The 22,494-nt window shown below is 41.4% G+C and overlaps 2 protein-coding genes across 8 annotated transcripts in view; one reads left to right on the forward strand and one right to left on the reverse strand.

Moving 5' to 3' along the window:
* BORCS5 (BLOC-1 related complex subunit 5) overlaps positions 1-9,510 on the reverse strand; it is a 224,355-nt gene extending 214,845 nt beyond the window's left edge. For all 5 annotated transcript variants that reach the window (XM_033952212.1, XM_033952210.1, XM_033952211.1 and 2 more), the window contains exon 1: positions 8,898-9,510. In XM_033952212.1, the coding sequence (XP_033808103.1) occupies positions 8,898-8,955 (58 nt within the window). In that variant the 5' untranslated portion in view covers positions 8,956-9,510. The remainder of the gene's footprint in view (positions 1-8,897) is intronic.
* Positions 9,511-9,644: 134 nt separating this feature from the next.
* MANSC1 (MANSC domain containing 1) overlaps positions 9,645-22,494 on the forward strand; it is a 43,028-nt gene continuing 30,178 nt past the window's right edge. The window contains exons 1-3 of one of the 3 annotated variants that reach the window (XM_033952207.1): positions 9,645-9,669; positions 12,558-12,627; positions 13,001-13,335. In XM_033952207.1, coding sequence (XP_033808098.1) covers positions 13,092-13,335 — 244 coding nt within the window. In that variant the 5' untranslated portion in view covers positions 9,645-9,669; positions 12,558-12,627; positions 13,001-13,091. Of the gene's footprint in view, positions 9,670-10,352; positions 10,575-12,557; positions 12,628-13,000; positions 13,336-22,494 lie in introns of those variants that run through there. The other 2 variants (XM_033952206.1, XM_033952205.1) reach the window with 2 other exon arrangements.

The following is a 22,494-nucleotide window of genomic DNA, read 5'->3' on the forward strand; positions in this document are numbered from 1 at the left end:
TCTAGTTAGATACAAACATCTGTGTCAGTTAAGGACCACGCCCAAATAGAAGCGTACGGAAAAACGGGTGAATAAAAATCTGAATAATATGTAGCTAAGGCCAGAAAAAAAACACACCACAAATTAATATAAGGGAAAGCATAATAATATCTGTTTATGTACTTTGCTGTTGAGCCAAATCATGGTGGAAATCATGATTACATGGAATCCATTTTGGGTTCTCTGTTTGTACTATATCTGTCCTGTCTTTGGACACCATCTTGTGCCAGTGACTAGTTTTCTGTCTTCTTTGTCCTCTCTGAGTTTTCCCGCTCCCAGCAGCCATGGTGTTAATTAATACCACATGTGCTTGCTTTAGACTGGTAAAGAAGGATAACGTGTCCCAAACTGAATTAAATATAGGTTTGAATGCAAATTATGTTTGGAAGGCTTGGCCAAGCAAGTGCTGGAGTGATTTGTGTGGCTGTGTTGAACAAAAGCATAGGGTTTGAAAAACATAATATATATTTGCAACCTAAAGAAATCCTAAACCAACATCTGGGAGTGATTAGGTCAGAGACTACTCCTGCTTTTTGTGTGTGAGACTGTCAGCTTAGGAGGAGAGGGGGAGGCCGGCCCCTCCTCCTCCTCCTGTAGGCTAAGGCTATATCATTTGACCTGTCAGATTCTTTTCTTTTCCTCCAAGGCTTAGAACTTTTCAGCACCATGTTAATAATTGTAGATTCTCTTGAATAATGTTATAATGTTAATTCAGAAATCAAATGTACTGTTCTAAAACTCTGTCTAACTTTTAAACGTGGAGGAATTTTGTCCAACTTTTAAGACCACCTCTTTGGTGAAATGTTATTGGTTGTTAAACTTGATGATGTCACTGAGCCAAAAGTTATATAATAGAATGAAATGAGATATGAAGACGAGACCGTTATGAGAAGGCCAGCATTTGGCATCTATAATGATCTCCCATTAGCGCAACTGTTAAGCAATTATGCTTGAGTCTTTTGATCTCATAATGGAAAAATAGAAACAATAATTCAATAAATCTTAATTATAATTTTGAAAACCTTGCGCTGGTGTCATTTTGCATGTGTTATTATTTTCAAACCGAAGCTTTCAAAAAGGCGTCGATATCCCTTGCTCAGGTAGCTGTGGTTTGCCAAACCCAAGAGCAGATTGAAGCTTGTAAAGAGAATCTAACCACTTTGGAGCAATGGTACACGAAGGGGACATTCCCAGTTCTTGAGCAGGACCTCCTTCATGAGGTGGTAGAGAGGAACCTTCAGGCAGTGCTTGGGCAACTCCTTGTAGTCAAGTGCCTCTCTGAATTCTGCAGTAGGTTCTGTTTCAGACTCCATTTTTAATGGGAGATCATGCCCCATTTGTCTGATAAACTTGGAGAAAACCAGACTGACAGGGGGCAAAGTCTTGTCAGGTAGTGAAGCTGAATCTGGAAGACTGTCATCAGAGAAATCATCATCAAACTCAGATCTGCTAGAAACATGAAGAGACAAGTCAGAATCATAGTCATCACCATATTGTCCCACAGACCTGAAACAGTGGAGAGTAATGAGGGGAGATCTAGAAGGTCATCTGGTTGCACTATGATTTCTAGGAGTGGAGCTGTGACCTAGGGAGGAGCATCGACGTGGCTGTCGGGAAAGCTGTCTAGAGGAATGTCAAGTCAGATGATACGCTCTTCTCCTCCCCCCCCCCCAATGATGACAATGTGGCTATAGACACAGTTGATAGGTGTGTGTCATCGACATCTTTATTAAGCATACCTAATGCAGGTGGTCTGCAGTATCTCGCTAACCTTGCTCAAACTCAGTCAAGGCATATTGACAGGGTTTAGCACAGCGTGCAACTGCAGTAGCCCGGCTGTATATATGGCACCTGTTGCTGGAACAGGAGCGCCTGTGCAATTGGCGGCACAGAATGCACTTGCTGCTGTGAAGATAGTGCTTGTGTGGTAGGCAGCAAGGTGGCACAAATGTGCTCATTGTGATACTGGAACTTGCACATGTATGATAGTTGGTACATAACGCACATGTGTAGAAGTATCCATCTGTTGTCTTTTCGATGGTGAAGTTGCTCGTGTTGCAACAGCACTGGAGGGGGAACAGTGCTTGTACTTCTTAGCTTTTTTACGCGGTTCCCCCAATGGCAGTAGCACCAAAGTAACTGAAGTTGAGCTGGAGGTTAAAGTCGATGGCCCTGGGAAGCAAAGAGGAGCCTCAGGTCGAAGTTGTCCATCCTCAATACCATTTCTAAATCTAAAAATTATCGAGAGGTCAACAACCCCAAGAGAAAAACCGCCGACAGAGAGGAGTGCTAGTAGGCAAAAGCATAACAGGGAACAGCACTCTATTCAATAATACTGGTAAATGAAATAAATTTAAGTATTAAAGAGAAATAATATGGGAAGGCATAGAACATACACAATTAATATATGCAGAAAATACACGCAGGTAAAAGGTGCATGTTAAAAACATATACAATACACGTCTAAGGAAGGTGTGTGAAGATAAAACCAAAATATGGCTTCTGAAAACAAAGAATTGATGGTCCCAAAAGCTGGCAGTGGGTAAGAAGGCACTCACGCATGCATGGTATGGGCAGTCTTAATTTCTTAAAGTGCATTTTAGATGGTCTGTGATGGGATCTATGACTGGCATCACCCCATATGTGAGAATATGCTACCTGCTTGTCCTGGGATAATACTGCATAAAAATTAAAAGACTTCAAACTTCATACTTTGGACACATTAGGCAAAGAAAAAGATTATGAGAGAAAAACATTGTGCTGGCAAGGTTGAAGATCAATGCAAAAGGGGAAGCCCAATACAGCAATGGATCGCTACAATAACAGCAGCTAAGGACGCCACTATCAATGATTAAACACTTCACTAAAAACTGAACTCAGTTTAAGGCAGCTATCCAGAGGGGCTGCCATGTGTCAACTTAATGTATTTAGTTACCAAGCCATAGCTTTCTTAATGGTTGGTATATATACTGCCAACTAATAATTGTTGCCAAAGTGCAGTAGAACCTTGTGATTAAACTGAAAAACCCATCCTCTGAAAATCAGCTGAAAGTGATATCTAATAATTTGATATATTATCACAGGAATAAGGGTAAGACTTATAGTCCCACCATATATAGAGACCCAAATAATCAGGACTACTCAAATCAAGTCACTTCACAACCAATCAAGATGACCTTTATTCTATGCAATCACTGTGGTGCTTTAATTCCAAGACATACTATTTGGAGGCTTAAGGCTTGCCCCATCTGTCTTCAACTTGCTAGTATTAAGGAGGAGCTCTGCAAACTTAAACAGGAATTGAATACAATTAAAGCAGCTTTCATCACTCCACAAAATCATACCAATTTACCACCTCTACCTCAAAGAATAAAACAGCCCAGGAATGGGTCACAGTAGGCTCAGGAAGACTGCGACATGTAACACAGAAACATCCACCTTCATAAATATTACCTCTACAGAATCCCTTCGCTCCACTAGTGCACTGCGATACTCAAGAAAACAGAAGGGAGGTGGGACTGGAACCAATGAAGGTAACTCAAGAGAACAAGCGCACCCTAAGTACAAATAAAAAGGTCAAAAACAGAAAACTATTACTGTTGGGGGATTCCATCATCAGAGGCATTAACCTTGGAACACAAGGCGAGGAGACCAAAATAGTGAAATGTCTTCCAGGATCCTCAGCTACCAGGAGTTCCGGGCAAATACAGACTATAATTAAGGAAGAAACTAAGGATTTTAACACTGATGTTGTTATCCATCTGGGAATAAATGACCTGGCCAACAACTCCACACTTGCAGCACAGAAAGCTTTTCGGGAGCTTGGTGAGGGCGTGAAACCTTTTGTAAACACTTTAGCTTTTTCTGAAATACTGCCTGCATATGGAAAGCGAGAACAAAGAGTGAAAAACACAGAGGACTTTAATAGATGGCTCAAAGCCTGGTGTCATCAAGAAGGCTTCAGGTACATAAGAGGATGGGGGAAATACATGGAAGGACAAGAAGCTATATTGCACTGATGGGCTACATATTACTACAGCAGGAAAAAGAAACCTTGCAGAGAAATTTAGACAATATTTTTCTAGGCATTTAAACTAGAAGGTGGGGGTGGTGTATGTACGAAGAACAATTATAGAGACCACCCCCAGCAAAAGAAAAGATGTGATAGTAGTAAAGGCTGCAACATAAGCAATATCAGCAACTCATTTCTTAGTATTGCAACGGAAAGTGAAACGACACAAAAATCCATACGAAAAAGGAGATTATCGCTGAAAAATAGCTGGAAAGCGATGACCACAAATGCTCGCAGTCTAAGCAACAAAGTTCATGATCTGCAAGCCCTGATGTTAGAGGCAGATCTAGATATTGTTGCTATCACAGAGACATGGTTCAGTGAATCACATGGATGGGATACAAACATACCGGGATATAATCTTTTTAGGAAGGACAGAGATGGTCATAAAGGTGGAGGAGTAGCTCTCTATGTAAAGATCAATATCCAAGCGACCGAAATGCAAGGGACCTGGGGAGAGGAAGAAGCGATATGGATTGCTCTGAAAAGAGAAGATGGAACTTCTATCTACGTGGGTGTAGTCTACAGACCTCCGACTCAATCGCAGCAAATTGATAAGGATCTGATTGTGGATATCCAAAAGTTTGGAAGGAAAGAGGAGGTTCTGCTGTTGGGAGATTTCAACCTGCCGGATGCGGACTGGAATGTTCCTTCTGCGGAATCAGAAAGAAGTAGGGAGATTGTGGATGCCTTTCAAGAGGCTCTGCTCAGACAAATGGTGACGGAACCCATAAGGGAAAAAGCGATATTGGATCTGGTCCTCACAAATGGAGAGAGTATCTCTAATGTTCGAGTGGGTGCTCACCTGGGAAGTAGCGATCATCAAACGGTTTGGTTTGATATAACGGCTAAAGTGGAGAGCGGCCGCACAATACTTAAAGTCCTAGATTTCAAACGTATGGACTTTAATGCAATGGGAAAGTACCTGAAGAAAGAGCTGTTAGGATGGGAGGACATAAGAGAAGTGGAAAGACAGTGGTCTAAGCTGAAAGGAGCGATAAAAATGGATACGGACCTTTATGTGAAGAAAATCAATAAAAACAAGAGAAAAAGGAAGCCGATATGGTTCTCCAACCTAGTGGCTGAGAAAATAAAGGCGAAAGAGTTGGCGTTCATGAAATATAAAAAAACCCAAGAAGAGGAGAGCAGAAAGGACTACAGGGTGAAACGGAAAGAAGCCAAGAGAGAGATACGTTTGGCGAAGGCACAGGCGGAAGAACAAATGGCTAAAAATGTAAAAAAGGGAGATAAAAATTTTTTCAGATATATTAGTGAAAGGAGGAAAATGAAAAATGGAATTGCTAGGCTAAAAGATGCTGGGAACCAATATGTGGAAAGTGAAGAGGAGAAAGCGAATGTGCTAAACAAATACTTCTGTTCTGTGTTCACAGAAGAAAATCCTGAAGAAGGACCGAGATTGTCTAGCAAAGTTACATGAGAAAATGGAGTAGATTCTGCGCCGTTCACGGAGGAGGGTTTTTATGAGCAACTTGAAAAACTGAAGGTGGACAAAGCGATGGGACCAGACGGGATCCATCCCAGGATACTAAGGGAGCTCAGAGAGGTTCTGGCGAGTCCTATTAAAGACTTGTTCAACAAATCTCTGGAGACGGGAGTGATTCCTGGGGATTGGAGGAGAGCGGATGTGGTCCCTATTTATAAAAGTGGTCACAGGGATGAAGCAGGAAACTACAGGCCGGTGAGCCTCACTTCAGTTGTTGGAAAAATAATGGAAGTTTTGCTGAAAGAAAGGATAGTGTACTTCCTTGAATCTAATGGGTTACAGGATCCGAGGCAACATGGCTTTACAAAAGGTAAATCGTGCCAAATGAACCTGATTGAATTTTTTGATTGGATGACTAGAGAGCTGGATCGAGGACATATGCTAGATGTAATTTACTTGGATTTCAGCAAAGCCTTCGATACAGTTCCTCATAGGAAGCTGTTGAACAAACTTGAAGGGCTGAAGTTAGGACCCAAAGTGGTGAACTGGGTCAGAAACTGGCTGTCGGACAGACGCCAGAGGGTGGTGGTTAATGGAAGTCGCTCGAAGGAAGGAAAGGTGAGTAGTGGAGTCCCTCAGGGATCAGTGCTGGGGCCAATCCTATTCAATATGTTTGTGAGTGATATTGCTGAAGGGTTAGAAGGAAAAGTGTGCCTTTTTGCAGATGATACCAAGATTTGTAACAGAGTAGACACCGAAGAGGGAGTGGAAAATATGAAAAAGGATCTGCAAAAGTTAGAGGAATGGTCTAATGCCTGGCAACTAAAATTCAATGCAAAGAAATGCAGAGTAATGCATTTGGGGATTAATAATAGGAAGGAACCGTATATGCTGGGAGGAGAGAAGCTGATATGCACGGACGGGGAGAGGGACCTTGGGGTGATAGTGTTCGAAGATCTAAAGGTGAAAAAACAGTGTGACAAGGCAGTGGCTGCTGCCAGAAGGATGCTGAGCTGTATAAAGAGAGGCGTAGTCAGTAGAAGGAAGAAGGTGTTGATGTCCCTATACAGGTCATTGGTAAGGCCCCACTTGGAGTATTGTGTTCAATTTTGGAAACCGTATCTGGTGAAGGACGTAAGAAGACTTGAGGCGGTCCAGAGGAGGGCGATGAAAATGATAGGAGGCTTGTGCCAGAAGACGTATGAGGAGAGACGGGAAGCCCTGAATATGTATACCCTAGAGGAAAGGAGAGACAGGGGAGATATGATTCAGACGTTCAAATACTTGAAGGGTATTAACGTAGAACAAAATCTTTTTCAGAGAAAGGAAAATGGTAAAACCAGAGGACATAATTTGAGGTTGAGGGGTGGTAGATTCAAAGGCAATGTTAGGAAATTCTACTTTACGGAGAGGGTGGTGGATGCCTGGAATGCGCTCCCGAGAGAGGTGGTGGAGAGTAAAACTGTGACTGAGTTCAAAGGAGCGTGGGATGAACACCAAGGATCTAGAATCAGAAAATAAGATTAATTATTGAACTAAGGCCAGTACTGGGCAGACTTGCATGGTCTGTGTCTGTATATGGCCGTTTGGTGGAAGATGGGCTGGGGAGGGCTTCAATGGCTGGGAGGGTGTAGATGGGCTGGAGTAAGTCTTAACAGAAATTTCAGCAGTTGGAACCCAAGCACAGTACAGGGTAAAGCTTTGGATTCTTGCCCAGAAATAGCTAAGAAGAAAAATTTAAAAAATTTAAATTGAATCAGGTTGGGCAGACTGGATGGACCATTTGGGTCTTTATCTGCCGTCATTTACTATGTTACTATGTTACAATGTCACTTGATTTTAATTTATTCTTTGCAATACAGCAGAATATTTGGATATTGTTCCATTCAAACCATCTGTCCCTCTTTCCATCTAGTCAAAAACATAGCAATAGCACAGAGGGGTTGGAAACAGTTCCCACAAGTCTTCCCTACATTTTTTGGGGGGAGGAATAATGAAAACCAACATTTGAAAACAACCAAGAGTAAAGTCTTGAAAAATATGGGATAGATTTGTTTTCACATCTGTTCAACAAGTTTCAAGTTTTTATTAAAAATTGATATACTACCCAAGGGTTTTAGCCATCCAAACCATTTACAATACAAATCAAAACTCAAGTACCAAACAAACAAAAAAAAAAAGGATGCAATACTGGATCATACTTGTGTACCTCACTCATAAAAGACCTGGCCAAATGTATATATGCAAATGTGCATCGGAAAAATCAACTGCAACCTGCACCGACCCAGTTTGATGAAGGCTTTTTACAGGCTGAAACATTGATCCATGTTAGGGTCTTCATTTATAATAAAGTCCTCTGGCAAATTACTTTTAGGCTAGGAGTGATTTGCCAGAGGACTTTATTATAAATGAAGAACCTAACATGGATTCACGTTTCAGCCTGTAAAAAGCCTGGGTTGGTGCAGGTTGCAGTTGATTTTTCCGATACACATTTGCATATATACATTTTGCCAGGTCTTTTATGAGTGAGGTACACAAGTCATCACTTTACCTTGCTTTATTGAATCCTTGTCTTGTGGATTTTTTAAAGGTTTTTCAATCTTTTATGTGAAGTATCACCCACTTGTACACTTGATTACACCCTTCATGTCAACAGGAAACATGAAATTCTTTCTAAATATATCCCACCAATTGCTAACCACTCTAAGCAGAAAACATGGAATTCTTTCAACTGACATGACAGCTCAAGGGTCTGTCTGTCTTCATGGTCCAAGAATGTGCATGGCTCCAATCAATCTTCACACCTAAGCTCCCTTTGTAACAACAGTGTACAGCAGGAACATCAACAGCTTTTAGCAGTTTGGCAAGTGACAGATCCTTCTTTGAATATTTAAAGCAACCTGCAGGGTTTCAAACCTATGCTTACATGTCCCAGCTGAGCCCTTAGCTCAGTGATTCCCAAACTTGTCCTGGGGGAACCTCAGCCAGTCAGGTCTTCAGGATATCTACAATGAGACAGATTTGCACACCAAGGAGGCAGTGTATGTAAATCAATTTCATGTATATTCGTTTTGGATATTTTGAAAACCAGACTGCCTAGGATCCCCCCAGGAAAGTTGTGGGAATCAAAACAGTTGTCAAAAGCAACCCGTAGTTTGCTGAGATCTGGGAAACCTAATTCTTCTAAGCTATAGGTATCAGGGTCAAGATTTAATATCATTGTCATTGCTCTACATTGTAATTACAGAGTACCAACCCACCTAATGCATTGATAGATGATTTCTGAGTTATTTTTCTAACTTAACCAGACAAGCACAATTTCTTACACCTATCCTGACTCACCTGAGATGTTCAAATCATTCTGCTTCTGATCAGCTTCTGCACTTTGTTCTGCTCCCATGTTACTGTAAACAGTCTCGGTCTTTTTCTGCCTCTTCACTAGTGCATAAGCTCCAGGTCGGGCCCAAGAAACTTTTCTGATACTCTCCGCTAAACCAGTCCAAAAAGCTTAAAAGTGCACAGAAACCTACATTCTGGCTTTTTATGTTAAAAAGCCAGAAACTGTTAGATGAACTCCAAAAACAGAGCAACAGAGCTGAATTGAAGCATAAGCAAACTAGGCATATACATAGGATCCAAAGATTTAGGGGACTCTTATCAGATGTGCTCGGGAGTCAGAAGCCGGGGATTGCCAACTATCTTTATTTTTTCAGGTTCTACAGACTTTTTTTATACTTTCAAGTTTGAGAGCCAGGAGGATGGCTAAAGCGTCTGGGTATTTTTCAAAGATTAGCCCTTCGTAGTTCTCCAATACTCCCCTTTCCAGAGCAGGGACTGTGGTAGGATCCAACCAATGGGAAGGTGGTGAGGGTGGAGCACTGAAAAGCAACTCTAATCACTGAGCTTGTGATAGGATCTAACCAATAGGACTGCTCTGCTTACAGGAAGTAGAACTGAGTTGCGGGAGTTTGGGGAGGAGAGAGGAAGTATGGGGGGGGGGGTGTTGAGCAACGGTAGTAATGTTGGGTTGGGTTGGGGAAAATTTGAGAGGTCTATTTTGTAGTACAGAGCATGCAAAACTTTATATGATAGTAGAAAGAGCTGGTTGCAGGAGGTAGGGGACACTGACAGCACACGTAGCAGAAGCTTCAGGAGAGAGTATGTGTGTGTAGGTGTCTTGAGAGAGTGAGGAAAGTATGTTAACAAAATGACAGCATGTGCATGTCTGTGATGCGTCTAAAGTGTTACTGGTGGAGACAGTATCATAAGTAGAGCTTCCCTTTAAAAATCTGAGCTGCAGTGCAAAAGGACCAGAGAAATGTGACTGGGCAAGTTCCTTTGAAACTGGCCTAAAAAACTGCCCGAGACCTGCGGAAACCCATCACTAAACCTGCTTAATCACACCACCTTAATCTACTTACACCCCGCCCAAACATCTTTCTGCCCTCTATACTGTAGCGCTCTTTGCCTTTCGCGCCACAACGCAGAGTTCTGGCAGCCTGCGTGGCAAAATCTCTATCCAGCATAAGCACAGGGTCACAGTGACCGATTTTATAGACACGCCATGCTGCGTTAGCCGGAGGAGGTAAGAGAAGAACACGTCCACCACCCAACACCCCTAAAACATCTTCGCATTTTTCCCAGTATGCCCCGTTCGCCACGGCCGAAGTCCCGCAAGCATGCGCAGTACTGGCGACTTTTGCTTTACGAGCTGTGACGTAGCAATGGGGGGGTGCGCATGCGCGGAAGAGAGCTCGCCTCACATTCCTTTACTTCGGTAGTTGCTGGAGAGTGGAGGAAGCGGCGTCTAGTGACAGGAAGCTTAAAAAAAAAAAAAAGTAGAGTCGCTTGGCAACCCGCTCTGTCTATTCAGTGAGCTGGCAGGGTCAGAGTGCGGGTGTCTCTGGGGCAGCGCGGAGAAGAGCTGCCGAAAAGTTGGCGGAGTCAGGGCCCGGGTGAGACACACTTACTACAGGGGCGTGTGCGGATGTGTAGTAACTTTTTCTACGTGAGGGGGTGGTGAGTCGTTGTTTCTGCTCTATAAGAGAAGATAATAGTGCAAGCACCATTATCTTCTCTCTTTTTTATGGGGAAAGGGAGGGAGGACAACCCCCACATCCTTTTAAGCTGTCTCCTACCCTTCCCATTTCTTTAACTCCCTTTTTCCTTAGCAAAGCAGCAGATGAATCCAGAGACAAGTGAGCTATATCCCACTTGGCTCTGGATTCATCTGCTGCTTCTAAAGGAAAGAAAATTAACAGGTAGGACATAATTTTACATTCCTTAGCAAAGCAGCAGATGAATCCAGAGCCAAGTGGGATATAGCTCACTTGTCTCTGGATTCATCTGCTGCTTCTAAAGGAAAGAAAATTAACAGGTAGGACATAATTTTACAATACCTTATCCATTTCATGCCTCCTTCCTACTCTTACCTTTGTGTGTTCCCAGTTGTCTCCCTTCACCATATGACTCCTGCTTCTTCTTTCCTCTTACGCCAAGATCAAACGTTTTCCTCTTTGCCCGCATTCCTTTGTATGCTGTCATGTCTCTGTTCTGTAGCACCTCCCTTCTCTTCTCTCATCGAGCCACTATAATTTTCCCCATATGCCTCTTTCGGTTAAACCAGGGGTGTCAAAGTCCCTCCTTGAGGACCGCAATCCAGTCGGGCTTTCAGGATTTCCCCAATGAATATGCATGAGATCTATTTGCATGCACTGCTTTCATTGTATGCTAATAGATCTCATGCATATTCATTGGAGAAATCCTTTAAACCCGACTGGATTGCGGTCCTCAAGGAGGGACTTTGACACCCCTGAGTTAAACTGAACCGCAAAGGTCTGTCCTGCAATTTGTCAACTGCTATTTACTGTCTCTGCCAGCACCAGAAGCATGATGCGTGGGTTGTTTTGTGTTTTTTTTTTTGGGGGGGGGGGTTTGTAAACTGGCATGCCAGTGCTTTCTGTCTGCTGATCTCATACACGCAAGATTAGCAGACAGGAAATGTTGATCCATGAGTTCTGAACATGCTTCTGGTCCTGAAACAGTTTTTAGCACCAGTATACAAGGTGAATTGTGCCCTATGCAACATGTACCCTGGTGCCTTTGCATGTTTAGTGCACTGTGCCCAAGAAGAGGAGACAGTAGAAGAGAAGCCTTTGTGAAGATCAATTCCAGTGTCACATCTGTTTCAACAATTTTGAAGTTAATATCCTGTAGAGTAGAAAAAACAATCTTAACCTTTGTTTTTGTTTTTCAGCTTTTTTATGATGTCACCATGTAAAACTGGAATTTTGTTTCATTCAGACTTCAGCTTACTGCTTCTTGTAACACTACTTTGCTATGCCTACTTTTCAATATTAATTGTATTCTTTTAGAATAATGCCTAGTTGAAATATACAATGTTTTACTTTTCTAATGACAACAAAGCAAAATTCAGGATTAGTTTTTGTTACATTGTTTCATTTGTATGTTATTGTAACAGTGTTATCAACAAAGCAAGAGAGTTGACCTTAATTCCTCCACAAAAGGAAAACCAACAGAAACAAAAAAACTTGTGGAGAGTTTGATGTCCAAGATGAAGGCTTTATTTAAACAAATAAATAATCCAAATAAAAATTTCTAGGGCCTGAACCACTGGAAACATATGGACCATATTTTGACACTATTATCTTCCTCGGGGGTCCCTGTAGGTCCTATGAGCAGGCTTGTGGATTAAGTACTAAAAGCAAATGATGAGATGTACTCAAAAGCGGGAATGAATTTTAGTATTTAATCCACAAGCCTGCTTATAGGACCTACAGGGACCCCTTAGGAAGACAATAGTGTCGAAACACGGACCGTGTTGAGTCCATATGTTTCCAGTGGTTCAGGCCCTAGACATTTTTATGTGGATTATATATTTGTTTAAATAAAGCCTTCATCTTGGACATCAACTCTCCACAAGTATTTTGTTTCTATTATAACAGTGTTAACCTGCCTACATGTTTTCCTTTACCTTTGCAGATTCTTCCCCTTTTTCTCATCAAGGTTGTGTGCGCAGCTGAGAGGAATGGTTAGACCAGACAGCCAAATGGTAGGCAATTTTCTGACACGAGTTTGTTACACTAGGAAGTGTGGTGCCATAAGTCCCCATAGAAAATTTTATTTGTGGCTTAACCCTCTAAAATGGACAGAGCTCTTCACCAGGGTATCTTAAAATATTAATATAGTACATGATTTTTCATGCAGCATGATATTGAACATGAGGTTTAAACAAGTAAAGGAGAGCTTCAGCCTTGGAGTCTATTTAAGATTTAGCAGTATTCTGTACATTGAGCATGCTATATGAGTAAATATGATCAGTTTGCACTTTTATTTTATTAATGCAACAATTTTAGTGAAAAATGTTAAACCAAAAATTATGATGACTCTTTCCTATGGCATTCCATCTTTTTGTTTTGCTTCAGAAATAAGTCCAGAGCTCATTTGTCTTTGACATAAGATGATCCTGCGTTCTGCAAAGGTTACAGGACATTTCCCCACTTTCACCTTCTGAAAATGACAAAATCTAGAGAAAACATGGACTCCCAGACAAACTGGCGTTGTAGCTCTGTGCTGCTTCTGGTGTTATACATGAGCCCTATACTCTGTACCAGTCAACAATGCTCTACAGAGAAGCTGTCAGATTTAATCATCAATATAACAAGTGCTCTTTCAAAAGGAGTAATGAACGTTGAGCCAGTCCATGCATCAACTGAAGAAGCTTGCCTTAATTTGTGCTGCTCTCATGGAAATATATCAGGTAAAAGTCAAACTTTGGGTTAGTTGTGGCTAGCTCTGTTAACACATGGCTGTTTTGAAACGGTGTGCTACTACATTGGGTGTCTCTTCTTATAGATTAACTCCCATAAAGTTAAAAACAAAATTATTTGTTGCTCCCCATAATATAACATATAAATTTCCTGAAAGGCAAATTCAACTTCTAATTTCAGCTGGTAGCAAACTCCACATAATTGAAATAGCTGCAGGAAATGAACACACGTCTTCACTAACCTATAATTCATAGTTCATTTTATTTGATATACTGCCATTCATTAATGTGTATCTAAGTGGAAAATTTATATATTTTTTATTTTTAAATTTGTTATATATCCCATCCTCCCCAACAAAACAAGCTACATACAGAAAAGCCATTTGAAAGGGGATGCACCAAGAAAGATGCATTAGGAGGCGTAAGTTACATTGGTAAAAATCATATGTGATGATGAAGGAATTAGGGTATAAAAGGAAGGGAAGGATGGGGAGTAGAGTCAAGACCTTGGATTAGGATGATGACCTTTGATTAGGATAAGGTACAGACAGACTCTTTAATCTGGGGAAAATGTCTTTGTAAAATAAGAACATAAGTACAGCCATGCTAGGACAGACCAAAGGTCCATCAAGCTAGTATGCTGTTTCCAATAGTGTCTGACCAAGGTTCCAAATACCTAGCAAGATTCCAAGTAGTGAAACAGATTTTATGCTGCTTTATCCTAGAAATATGCAGTGGATTTCCCCAAGCCATCTCAATAATGGCCCATGGACTTCTCTTTTAGGAAATTATCCAAACCTTTTATAAATCCTGCTAAGCTAACTGATTTCGCCACATTCTCTGGCAACAAATTCCAGAGTTTAATTACACGTTGTGTGAAGAAATATTTTCTCCAGTTTATTTTAAATCTACTACTTAGTAGCTTCATTGCATGTCCCCTAGCCCTAGTATTTTTAGAAAGAGTAAACAAGCGATTCACATCTACGGTTCCACTCCACTCAGTATTTTATAGACCTCTGTCATATCACCCCTGAGCCGTCTCTTCTCTAAGCTGAAGAGCCTTAGCCGCATTAGCCTTTCCTCAAAGGGAAGTTGTCCCATCCTTTTTATCATTTTTGTCACCTTTCTCTGTACCTTTTCTAATTCTGGTATATCTTTTTTGAGATACGGCGTCTAGAATTGCACACAGTATTCAAGGTGCGGCCATACCATAAGAGCAATACAAGGGCATTATAACATTTTCATTTTTGTTTTTCCATTCCTTTCCTGATAATTCCTAACATTCAGTTTGCTTGCATACATTGAGCTGAGGATTTCAATGTATCCTCAACAATAACACTTAGATCCTATTCCTGAACAGTGACTCCTAACGTGGAACCCTGCACCACATATCTATATTTCAGGTTCCTCTTTCTCACATGCATCATTTTAAACATGCTCACATTAAATATCATCTGCCATTTTGATGCCCAGTCTCCCAAAGTCCTCTTTGCAATTTTTCACAGTCCTCTTGCGATTTAACAACTTTGAACAACTTTGTGTCGGCAGCAAATGTAATTATCTCACTAGTTATTCCCATCTCTTGATCATTGATAAATATGCTAAAAAGCAGCAGTCCAGCACAGACCCCTTGGAAACCCCACTATTTACCCTTCTCCATTAAGAATATTGACCATATAAACCTACTCTCTGTTTTCTTTTTTTAAAATCTATTACATTTCCAAACTACCATTGTGCAAACAATTTCAATATACATAATATTACACAAAATGCACATTAAACTTATAAACATTAATGCACAACTATTCCCCCCCAAAAAATTTTTTGTCTTTCATCTAGTTTTTAATCCATAATAGAATATTACTTCCTAACCATGTGACTTTCTAATTTCCCCAGAAGTCTTTCATGAGGTAGTTTATGAAATGTCTTTTGAAAATCCAAATACACAATATCAACCAGCCAGCTCGCTTTTATCCATATGTTCATTCACCCCTTTAAAGAAATGCAGTAGATTGGCGAGGCAAGATTTCCCATAAGTCCATGTTGACTTTCTCTCATTAATCAATGCTTATATATATATGTTTTGTCATTTTATTCTTTCTAATAGTCTCTCCTATTTTGCCCAGCATCGATATCAAACTCACTAGTCTATAATTTTCCAAATCACCTCTGGAGCCCTCTTTAAAAATCAGCATCACATTGGCCACCCTACAGCTTTCAGTTTTTGTTTAAAAGTCTTGTGAGAGGGCTTGAACCTAAACTAGGGAAAGTTGATCCCAAAGCAATGGAACAACTACTTTGAAGCAGGAGCTACAGTTTGACTCAAATCTGACTACCCGATAGAAAGGAATAAGAAGATATTATTGGGCTGACCATAAGGTGTGGGTGGGATCCTATGTAGGAAATGATAACAGTACTAAGGAATGATAGAATACCCTTAGATAGAACTTGGTGAGCCAGTATGAGAATCTTAAAAGGAATTTGGTATGAAATAGGTAGCTAGTGTTCACTATAAAATAAAGGGGTAACTTGGTCAAATATTTTCTTACCCACACTAAGGGGTCCTTTTACTAAGGTGCGCTAGCCGTTTTAGCATGCACTAATGCATCCATCGGTCCAAAACGACAGCCACGGCACTGAATTTCCGAAAAGGGAATTACGAAAGGATGAGACTCATGGTAGGGAAGAAGATTAAGAAGAGGATAAGCATTGTAAAAACGCTAGAGCAAGCTTGGTTCCTTTTTAAGGACACAGTCAACGAGGCGAAAAATCTATATATACCGCATATCAACAAGGGATCCAAGAGGAAAAAGAACAAAGAACCAGCGTGTCTCACTGTAGAAGTGAAGGAAGTGATCAGAGACAAGAAAACTTCATTTAAGGAATGAAAAATGTCAAAAACGAACGAAAACTGGAACAAGCACAAACAACATCAACGCAGCTGCCAAAAGGGGCCAAAAGAGACTACGAGGAAAAAAATAGCTAAGGAGGCAAAGAATTTCAAGCCGTTCTTTTGATATATTAAGGGAAAACGACCCGCGAAGGAAGTGGTGGGACCGTTGGATGACCATGGAATAAAGGGAGCGCTAAAAGAGGACCAGCAATTGCCGACAAACTGAACACATTTTTTGCCTCTGTAGTTACCGAAGAAGATGTACACAGAATACGGAACCCTTCAGGCTATATGCAGGAAACAAAGACGGAAAGCTGACAGGATTGACGGTCAGTCTAGAGATGTGTAGACAGATTGATAGGCTTAAGAGCGATAAATCCCCGGGACCGGATGGCATCCATCCAAGGGTCATGAAGGAACTGAAAGGGACCATAGCTGAACTACTTCAACTAATAGCCAATCTGTCAATCAAATCGGGAAAGATTCCGGAAGACTGGAAGGTAGGCAAATGTTACACCGATTTTTAAGAAAGGTTCAAGGGGAGATCCGGGAAACTACAGACCTGTGAGTCTGACCTCGGTACCGGGAAAGATGGTAGAGTCACTGATAAAGGACAGCATCATTGATCACCTTGACGGACACGGGCTAATGAGGACCAATCAGCACGGTTTTAGCAAAGGCAGATCGTGTTTGACGAACTTGCTGTACTTCTTTGAGGGAGTAAACAGACAGATAGACAAGGGCGATCCGGTCGACATTGTATATCTGGATTTTCAGAAGGCATTCGACAAGATTCCGCATGAACGACTACTTCAGAAAATTGCGAGCCATGGAATTGAGGGGGAAATACTCACATGGATTAAAATCTGGCTGGAGCATAGGAAACAGAGAATGGGGGTAAATGGACAATACTCGGACTGGAAGAGGGTCACCAATGGAGTGCCGCAGGGCTCGGTGCTTGGACCCGTGCTCTTTAACATCTTTATAAACAATCTGGACATAGGTACGACGAGCGAGGTGATTAAATTTGCAGAGAATACGAAGTTATTCAGAGTAGTGAAGATGCAGGGGGTTTGCGAAGATCTGCAATGTGACATAATCAGGCTCGAGGAATGGGCATTGACATGGCAGATGAGGTTCAACGTGGATAAGTGTAAAGTGATGCATGTGGGTAACAAAAATCTCATTCACGAATACAGGATGTCCGGGGTGGTACTTGGAGAGACCTCCCAGGAAAGGGATGAAGCCGTCCATGCAATGTGTGGCGGCAGCAAAAAGGGCAAACAGAATGCTAGGAATGATAAAGAAGAGGATCATGAACAGATCAGAGAAAATTATCATGCCACTGTACTGGGCCATGGTGCGCCCTCACCTGGAGTACTGCGTCCAGTACTGGTCGCTGTACATGAAGAAGGACACAGTACTACTCGAAAGGGTCCAGAGAAGAGCGACTAAGATGGTTAAGGGGTTGGAGGAGCTGCCGTACAGCGAAAGATTAGAGAAACTGGGCCTCTTCTCCTTCGAACAGAGGAGATTGAGAGGGGACATGATCGAAACATTCAAGGTACTGAAGGGGATAGACTTAGTAGATAAGGACAGGTTGTTCACCCTCTCCAAGGTAGGGAGAACGAGAGGGCACTCTCTAAAGTTGAAAGGGGATAGATTCCGTACAAACGTAAGGAAGTTCTTCTTCACCCAGAGAGTGTTAGAAAGCTGGAACGCTCTTCCAGAGGCTGTTATAGGGTAAACACCCTCCAGGGATTGAAGACAAAGTTAGACAAGTTCCTGCTGAACAAAAGCGTGCACTGTTAGGGCTAGTCTCGGTTAGGGCGCTGGTCTTTGACCAGAGGGCCGCTGCATGAGCGGACTGCTGGGCGTGATGGACCACTGGTCTGACCCATCAGCGGCAATTCTTATGTTCTTATTCTATGGATGCATTAGCTTTTAGCGCACGCTAATATTTAGCGTGCCTTAGTAAAAGGTCCTCTAAGCTTTACAATGGTATTCTGGACTAATTGCAATCAATTTAGCTGAGAAGCTGTTTGAAGGACTAGAGAATAAACATCTTAGAGCTGTATGGAATGTAGTTGTAAGGTATGAAAGGATGTCTTCATAAGGCTGGAGACAGGTGCATTATATAATAATTAAGAATATTATTATAGGTGACTCCCAGAAGTTTGACAGAATCTCGCAAAGAAATAGGATTTCCTTAGAGATTGTAGGTATATTTTTAAGAATAGGCAAATTGTTGGTAGAAGATAGTATAGCAGTAGTTTTGTTGAATTAATTTAAAATTTTTTGTTTGTTAGCCAGTCAGTATAACCCTAAATGGAATCACATATCCCATTGTATCTACAATCAAAATCCTAGGTGTTGAAAGCTGATGCATTGGTAAAAAAATGTTTCTTCATGCTTTGGAAACTCTCAGATCATATTTGATGACAAATCATTTAGGTTATTAGTTCAGTCCTTTGTCCTGAGTACTCTGGCTATTGCAGTATTGTTCATCTGGCTGGTAACCAAAAAAATCTGGTTCGACTCCGAGTATTACAGAACACAGCAATCCGTCTGATTTTTAAACTGAAAAAATTGGACCATATAACTCCCTACTATAGGGAGTTGCACTGGCTCCCTATGGGAGACTAGAGTGAAGTTTAAGTTTAGCTGCTTATGTTACAAAATAATATCTGGTATGGCTCCAGCCTATTTAGTAAATCAATTCATTTTTTCTCATCATAGACATTCTACTTAAATAGCTGTGCTTTTTTATTTTTCCATCGCCCAAAGGTTACCACTATAAAATATATCATAATGAATTACTGTCATTTCAAGCAGCCACTTGGGATGCCGATTTTCGTCAATTATTTTTTATATCTATATCATATCAAAACTTCAGGAAATTGTTAAAGACCTACTTATTTAGGAAATTTTTGGAAGATTGAATCTATATTCTACTGTTTATAGTAGTTTTTTTACTTTGTTAAATGAATGGTAATGTGGTTTACAAATGTTATATTATCATCCAGTTTAGTAGACAGAGATCAGAAACAAAAATAGAATTTTTGAATTGATGACAGAGAGCAGCTTGGATATTCTCAGCATTGATGAAGAAATTTTAATGATTGAATGAGAAGTGTACGTGGAGTAAGATATTAAAGAGAATAGACCACAAGTTCTTGGCCAGATCCAAAGGCCTCTACTCTATCCTCATCCTTCTTGATCTGTCTCATTCTCTGTCTCTGCGGACAACACACTCATCCTTCCTATTTTGTCTGCGTGTAATCTCGAGGTCATCTTTGACTCCTCTCTCTCCTTCACCTCCCAGATACAACATATCGTTAAAACCTGCTGCTTCTTCCTCTATAATATTACCAAAATATTTCCCTTCCATTCTGAACATATTACCAAAACCCTTATCCACGCTCTCATCACCTTGCATTTAAATGACTGCAACTCGCTACTCTCAGGCCTTCTGCTTAGGCATCTCACACCCCTCCAATCTGTCCAGAATTCAGCTTTACAACTCATTTTTCAGAAGAGCCGCTACACTCATATTAACATTCTCCTAAAGTCACTTCATTTGCTTCCCATTCATTTCCGAATACAATTCAAACTCCTCTTACTGACCTACAAATGCACTCACTCAGCTGCCCCTCACAAGTGAAGAGAGAGAATCTCCTCCTATGTTCTTTGCCGCAAGCATCATTCGATTGGTAAGTCTCTCCTATCAGTGCACTTCTCTTCCTCTGCCAATTCCAGTCCATCCTTTATACCTTGCTGTATGCTTGGAACAAGCTGCCCGAATCCCTATGGCATGCTCTGTCTCTGGCAGTGTTCAAGGCCCACCTGCTCGTGAGTGCTTTCAACTCCTAACTCCTCTCACCTTGGGTTCTGCATCCCCAATCCTTTATGTTATGTCTGTCTGTCCAAGTTAGATTACAAGCTCTTCTGATCAGGGACCATCTTTTAAATGTCAAAATGATCGGTGCTGTGTACGCCTTTCAGTGTAATATAAGTGATAAAAAGTAATAGTAGTAGTAGTAAGTACTCCACAAGGAAGGGAGTGAGAAGTTAGAGTCCCGCCATTAAACCTGAAAGGATCTGTTAGAAAGATGAACCTTATGTGAACAGTGCCTGTGATGTTAAGCTATAACCAGGTTTCACTCACCTAGTCCAATGCCATGAATTGCCTTAAAAATAAAATACATCTTAAATCTAAGTTGATATTCCAAAGAAAGCCAACACAAGGCATATAGAGCAAAGTACACAACCCCTTGCAGTCAAATTTTAAACTCACTGAAACCAGCCACTGATATGCAACTATCTTTTTCAGGGTATCCCCATGAATGCTGCCTAAGATAAATTTTCATACATGTGAAAGGCAGTTTTTTAATTGAGTGTGTGGAGTAGTGCTGCTCGATTCAGGAAAAAAAATTTCGATTCAATTCAGCCCATTGAATCGATTTTTCGATTCAATTTGATTTTCCAAACATCCTGGTGGGTTTAATTTATAGCCTCTTCACCCCCTTTGCCTTCTCCTAACCACACTGGCGCTGTGGTGTAAACAAAATAAAAAAAACAAAAAAGACTTTTTCTTTCTCTGTTAAATCCTAGCTCACGTTTGCAGTCTATCACCAGCTCTGGTAGGATAAACGTTTCAAATATGACATTGTCATAACAAAACAGAAAATAAAATTAGTTTTTCTACCTTTTGTTGTCTGGTCATTATTCACATCTTGTCGGTCCCAGGCTCTGGTTGTCTTCTGATAACTTGCTTGCCAGGGTCTCCTTCTTTCTTCTTTCTCCGTGCTAACCATCCATCTGCCATCTCTGTCCTCCCCTTCCGTTTCCCTTCCCTCCCCCGGAGGTCTGGCATCTTTCCTTTTTTTCGTCTCCATTCACAGATCCACCTTTTCTCAACTATTTCATCCAGCATCTCTCCCTCCTTCCCCACCATCCCAGGGTCCACCATCTCTCCCTTTCTTTTCCCAATTACACTCCTATCTAGTATCTCTAACCCCCTCCACACCATCCCTTATGTTCAACTTCGCTCCCTTTCTGTTCCTTCCCTCCCTAAATCCCATTGTCCATCATCTCTCTCCCTCTCCTCTGTTTTTAGACCCATTATTTCTTCCCCTCCCTCCCTCCGTGTAATTCTATACCAGGCCCCCCCTGAAGGCCTGTGCCACCATCCCTGAAGGTCTGATCCCTCTTGTAGGCCTACACCCCCCTGCCCAAGCTATCCCACCATGCCCTCATGTACCCATTTTCTTATTTACTTCTTTTCCCCTTCTTGCTTCTCCTCTTCACTGTTCTCTTTCTTTCCCTTTCTCCCACCAGACCTTTTTCTCTGCTCACTCCATCCCTCTCTCCAAATACTCTTTATCCTCTTTCCAACCCTATATTTCTCTCCCTGTCTCCTTTTTCATTCCCATCCTTCATTCAGTACTTTTTCATGCCTTGCCTCCTTCCCCTCAGCTCTCCTCTCAGGCTGCATACACTTGATCTCTCTCTCTCTTTTTTTTTTTCAAATCGTGCAGCAGTCTGATGGCAGCAGAAGAAATGCTGTGCTGCTGTGGGTCCAGTAATGGCCTTCCTTGCTCCCCCCGAAGCCTGCCTGCCTTCCCCCAAGCCGACTTGCCACCGATTCCAGGCATTGATCGCTCGCAGTTCCTCTTGCCTCTTCTCATTCGCTCTCAGTACTGGGAGGATCTCGGAGAAGGCCACCTTCACCTCCCTGACTTTCAGTTTTCTTCCGAGCAAGCGGAGCTGGCCCTTCATTTCTTCCCTGTCATATTTCCATCCGCTTACATCGTTGGTTCCCACGTGGATAAGCACAGCAGTGTCCTCTCCTCCTGCTTTAGATAGATGTGGTTTAAGCTCCAGAAAGGCTTTAGCAAGATGCATGCTATTTAGGCAGCCTAGGTCATCCAATGAGCTTTCTCTGGGCATCCCATAGATGTTATATTTGAGAGATGTTTTTAGACATTTCCAAAGTAATCTTTTAAATACAGTTCAGGGATTTTTATTTTGTTATTCAGGCATCACATAAACAGAACACATCCATAGAAGCATATTGAATTTAAAATTGCCTACAGAAGCAATGTTATTAGCTAATTGCAGCACATGAAAATCACAGCTTTAGGTTCCTTGCTCTAAATAACACTCTTTCTCATTAAACATTGCTACAATTAGCTCATTCTTCAAAGCAAAAAGAAAGCTGATAACTTCATTTTGCCAAGCTTAAAAACAGAATA

The sequence above is a fragment of the Geotrypetes seraphini genome, chromosome 7 (genome assembly GCF_902459505.1).
Source record: "Geotrypetes seraphini chromosome 7, aGeoSer1.1, whole genome shotgun sequence".
Lineage (NCBI taxonomy): Eukaryota > Metazoa > Chordata > Amphibia > Gymnophiona > Dermophiidae > Geotrypetes > Geotrypetes seraphini.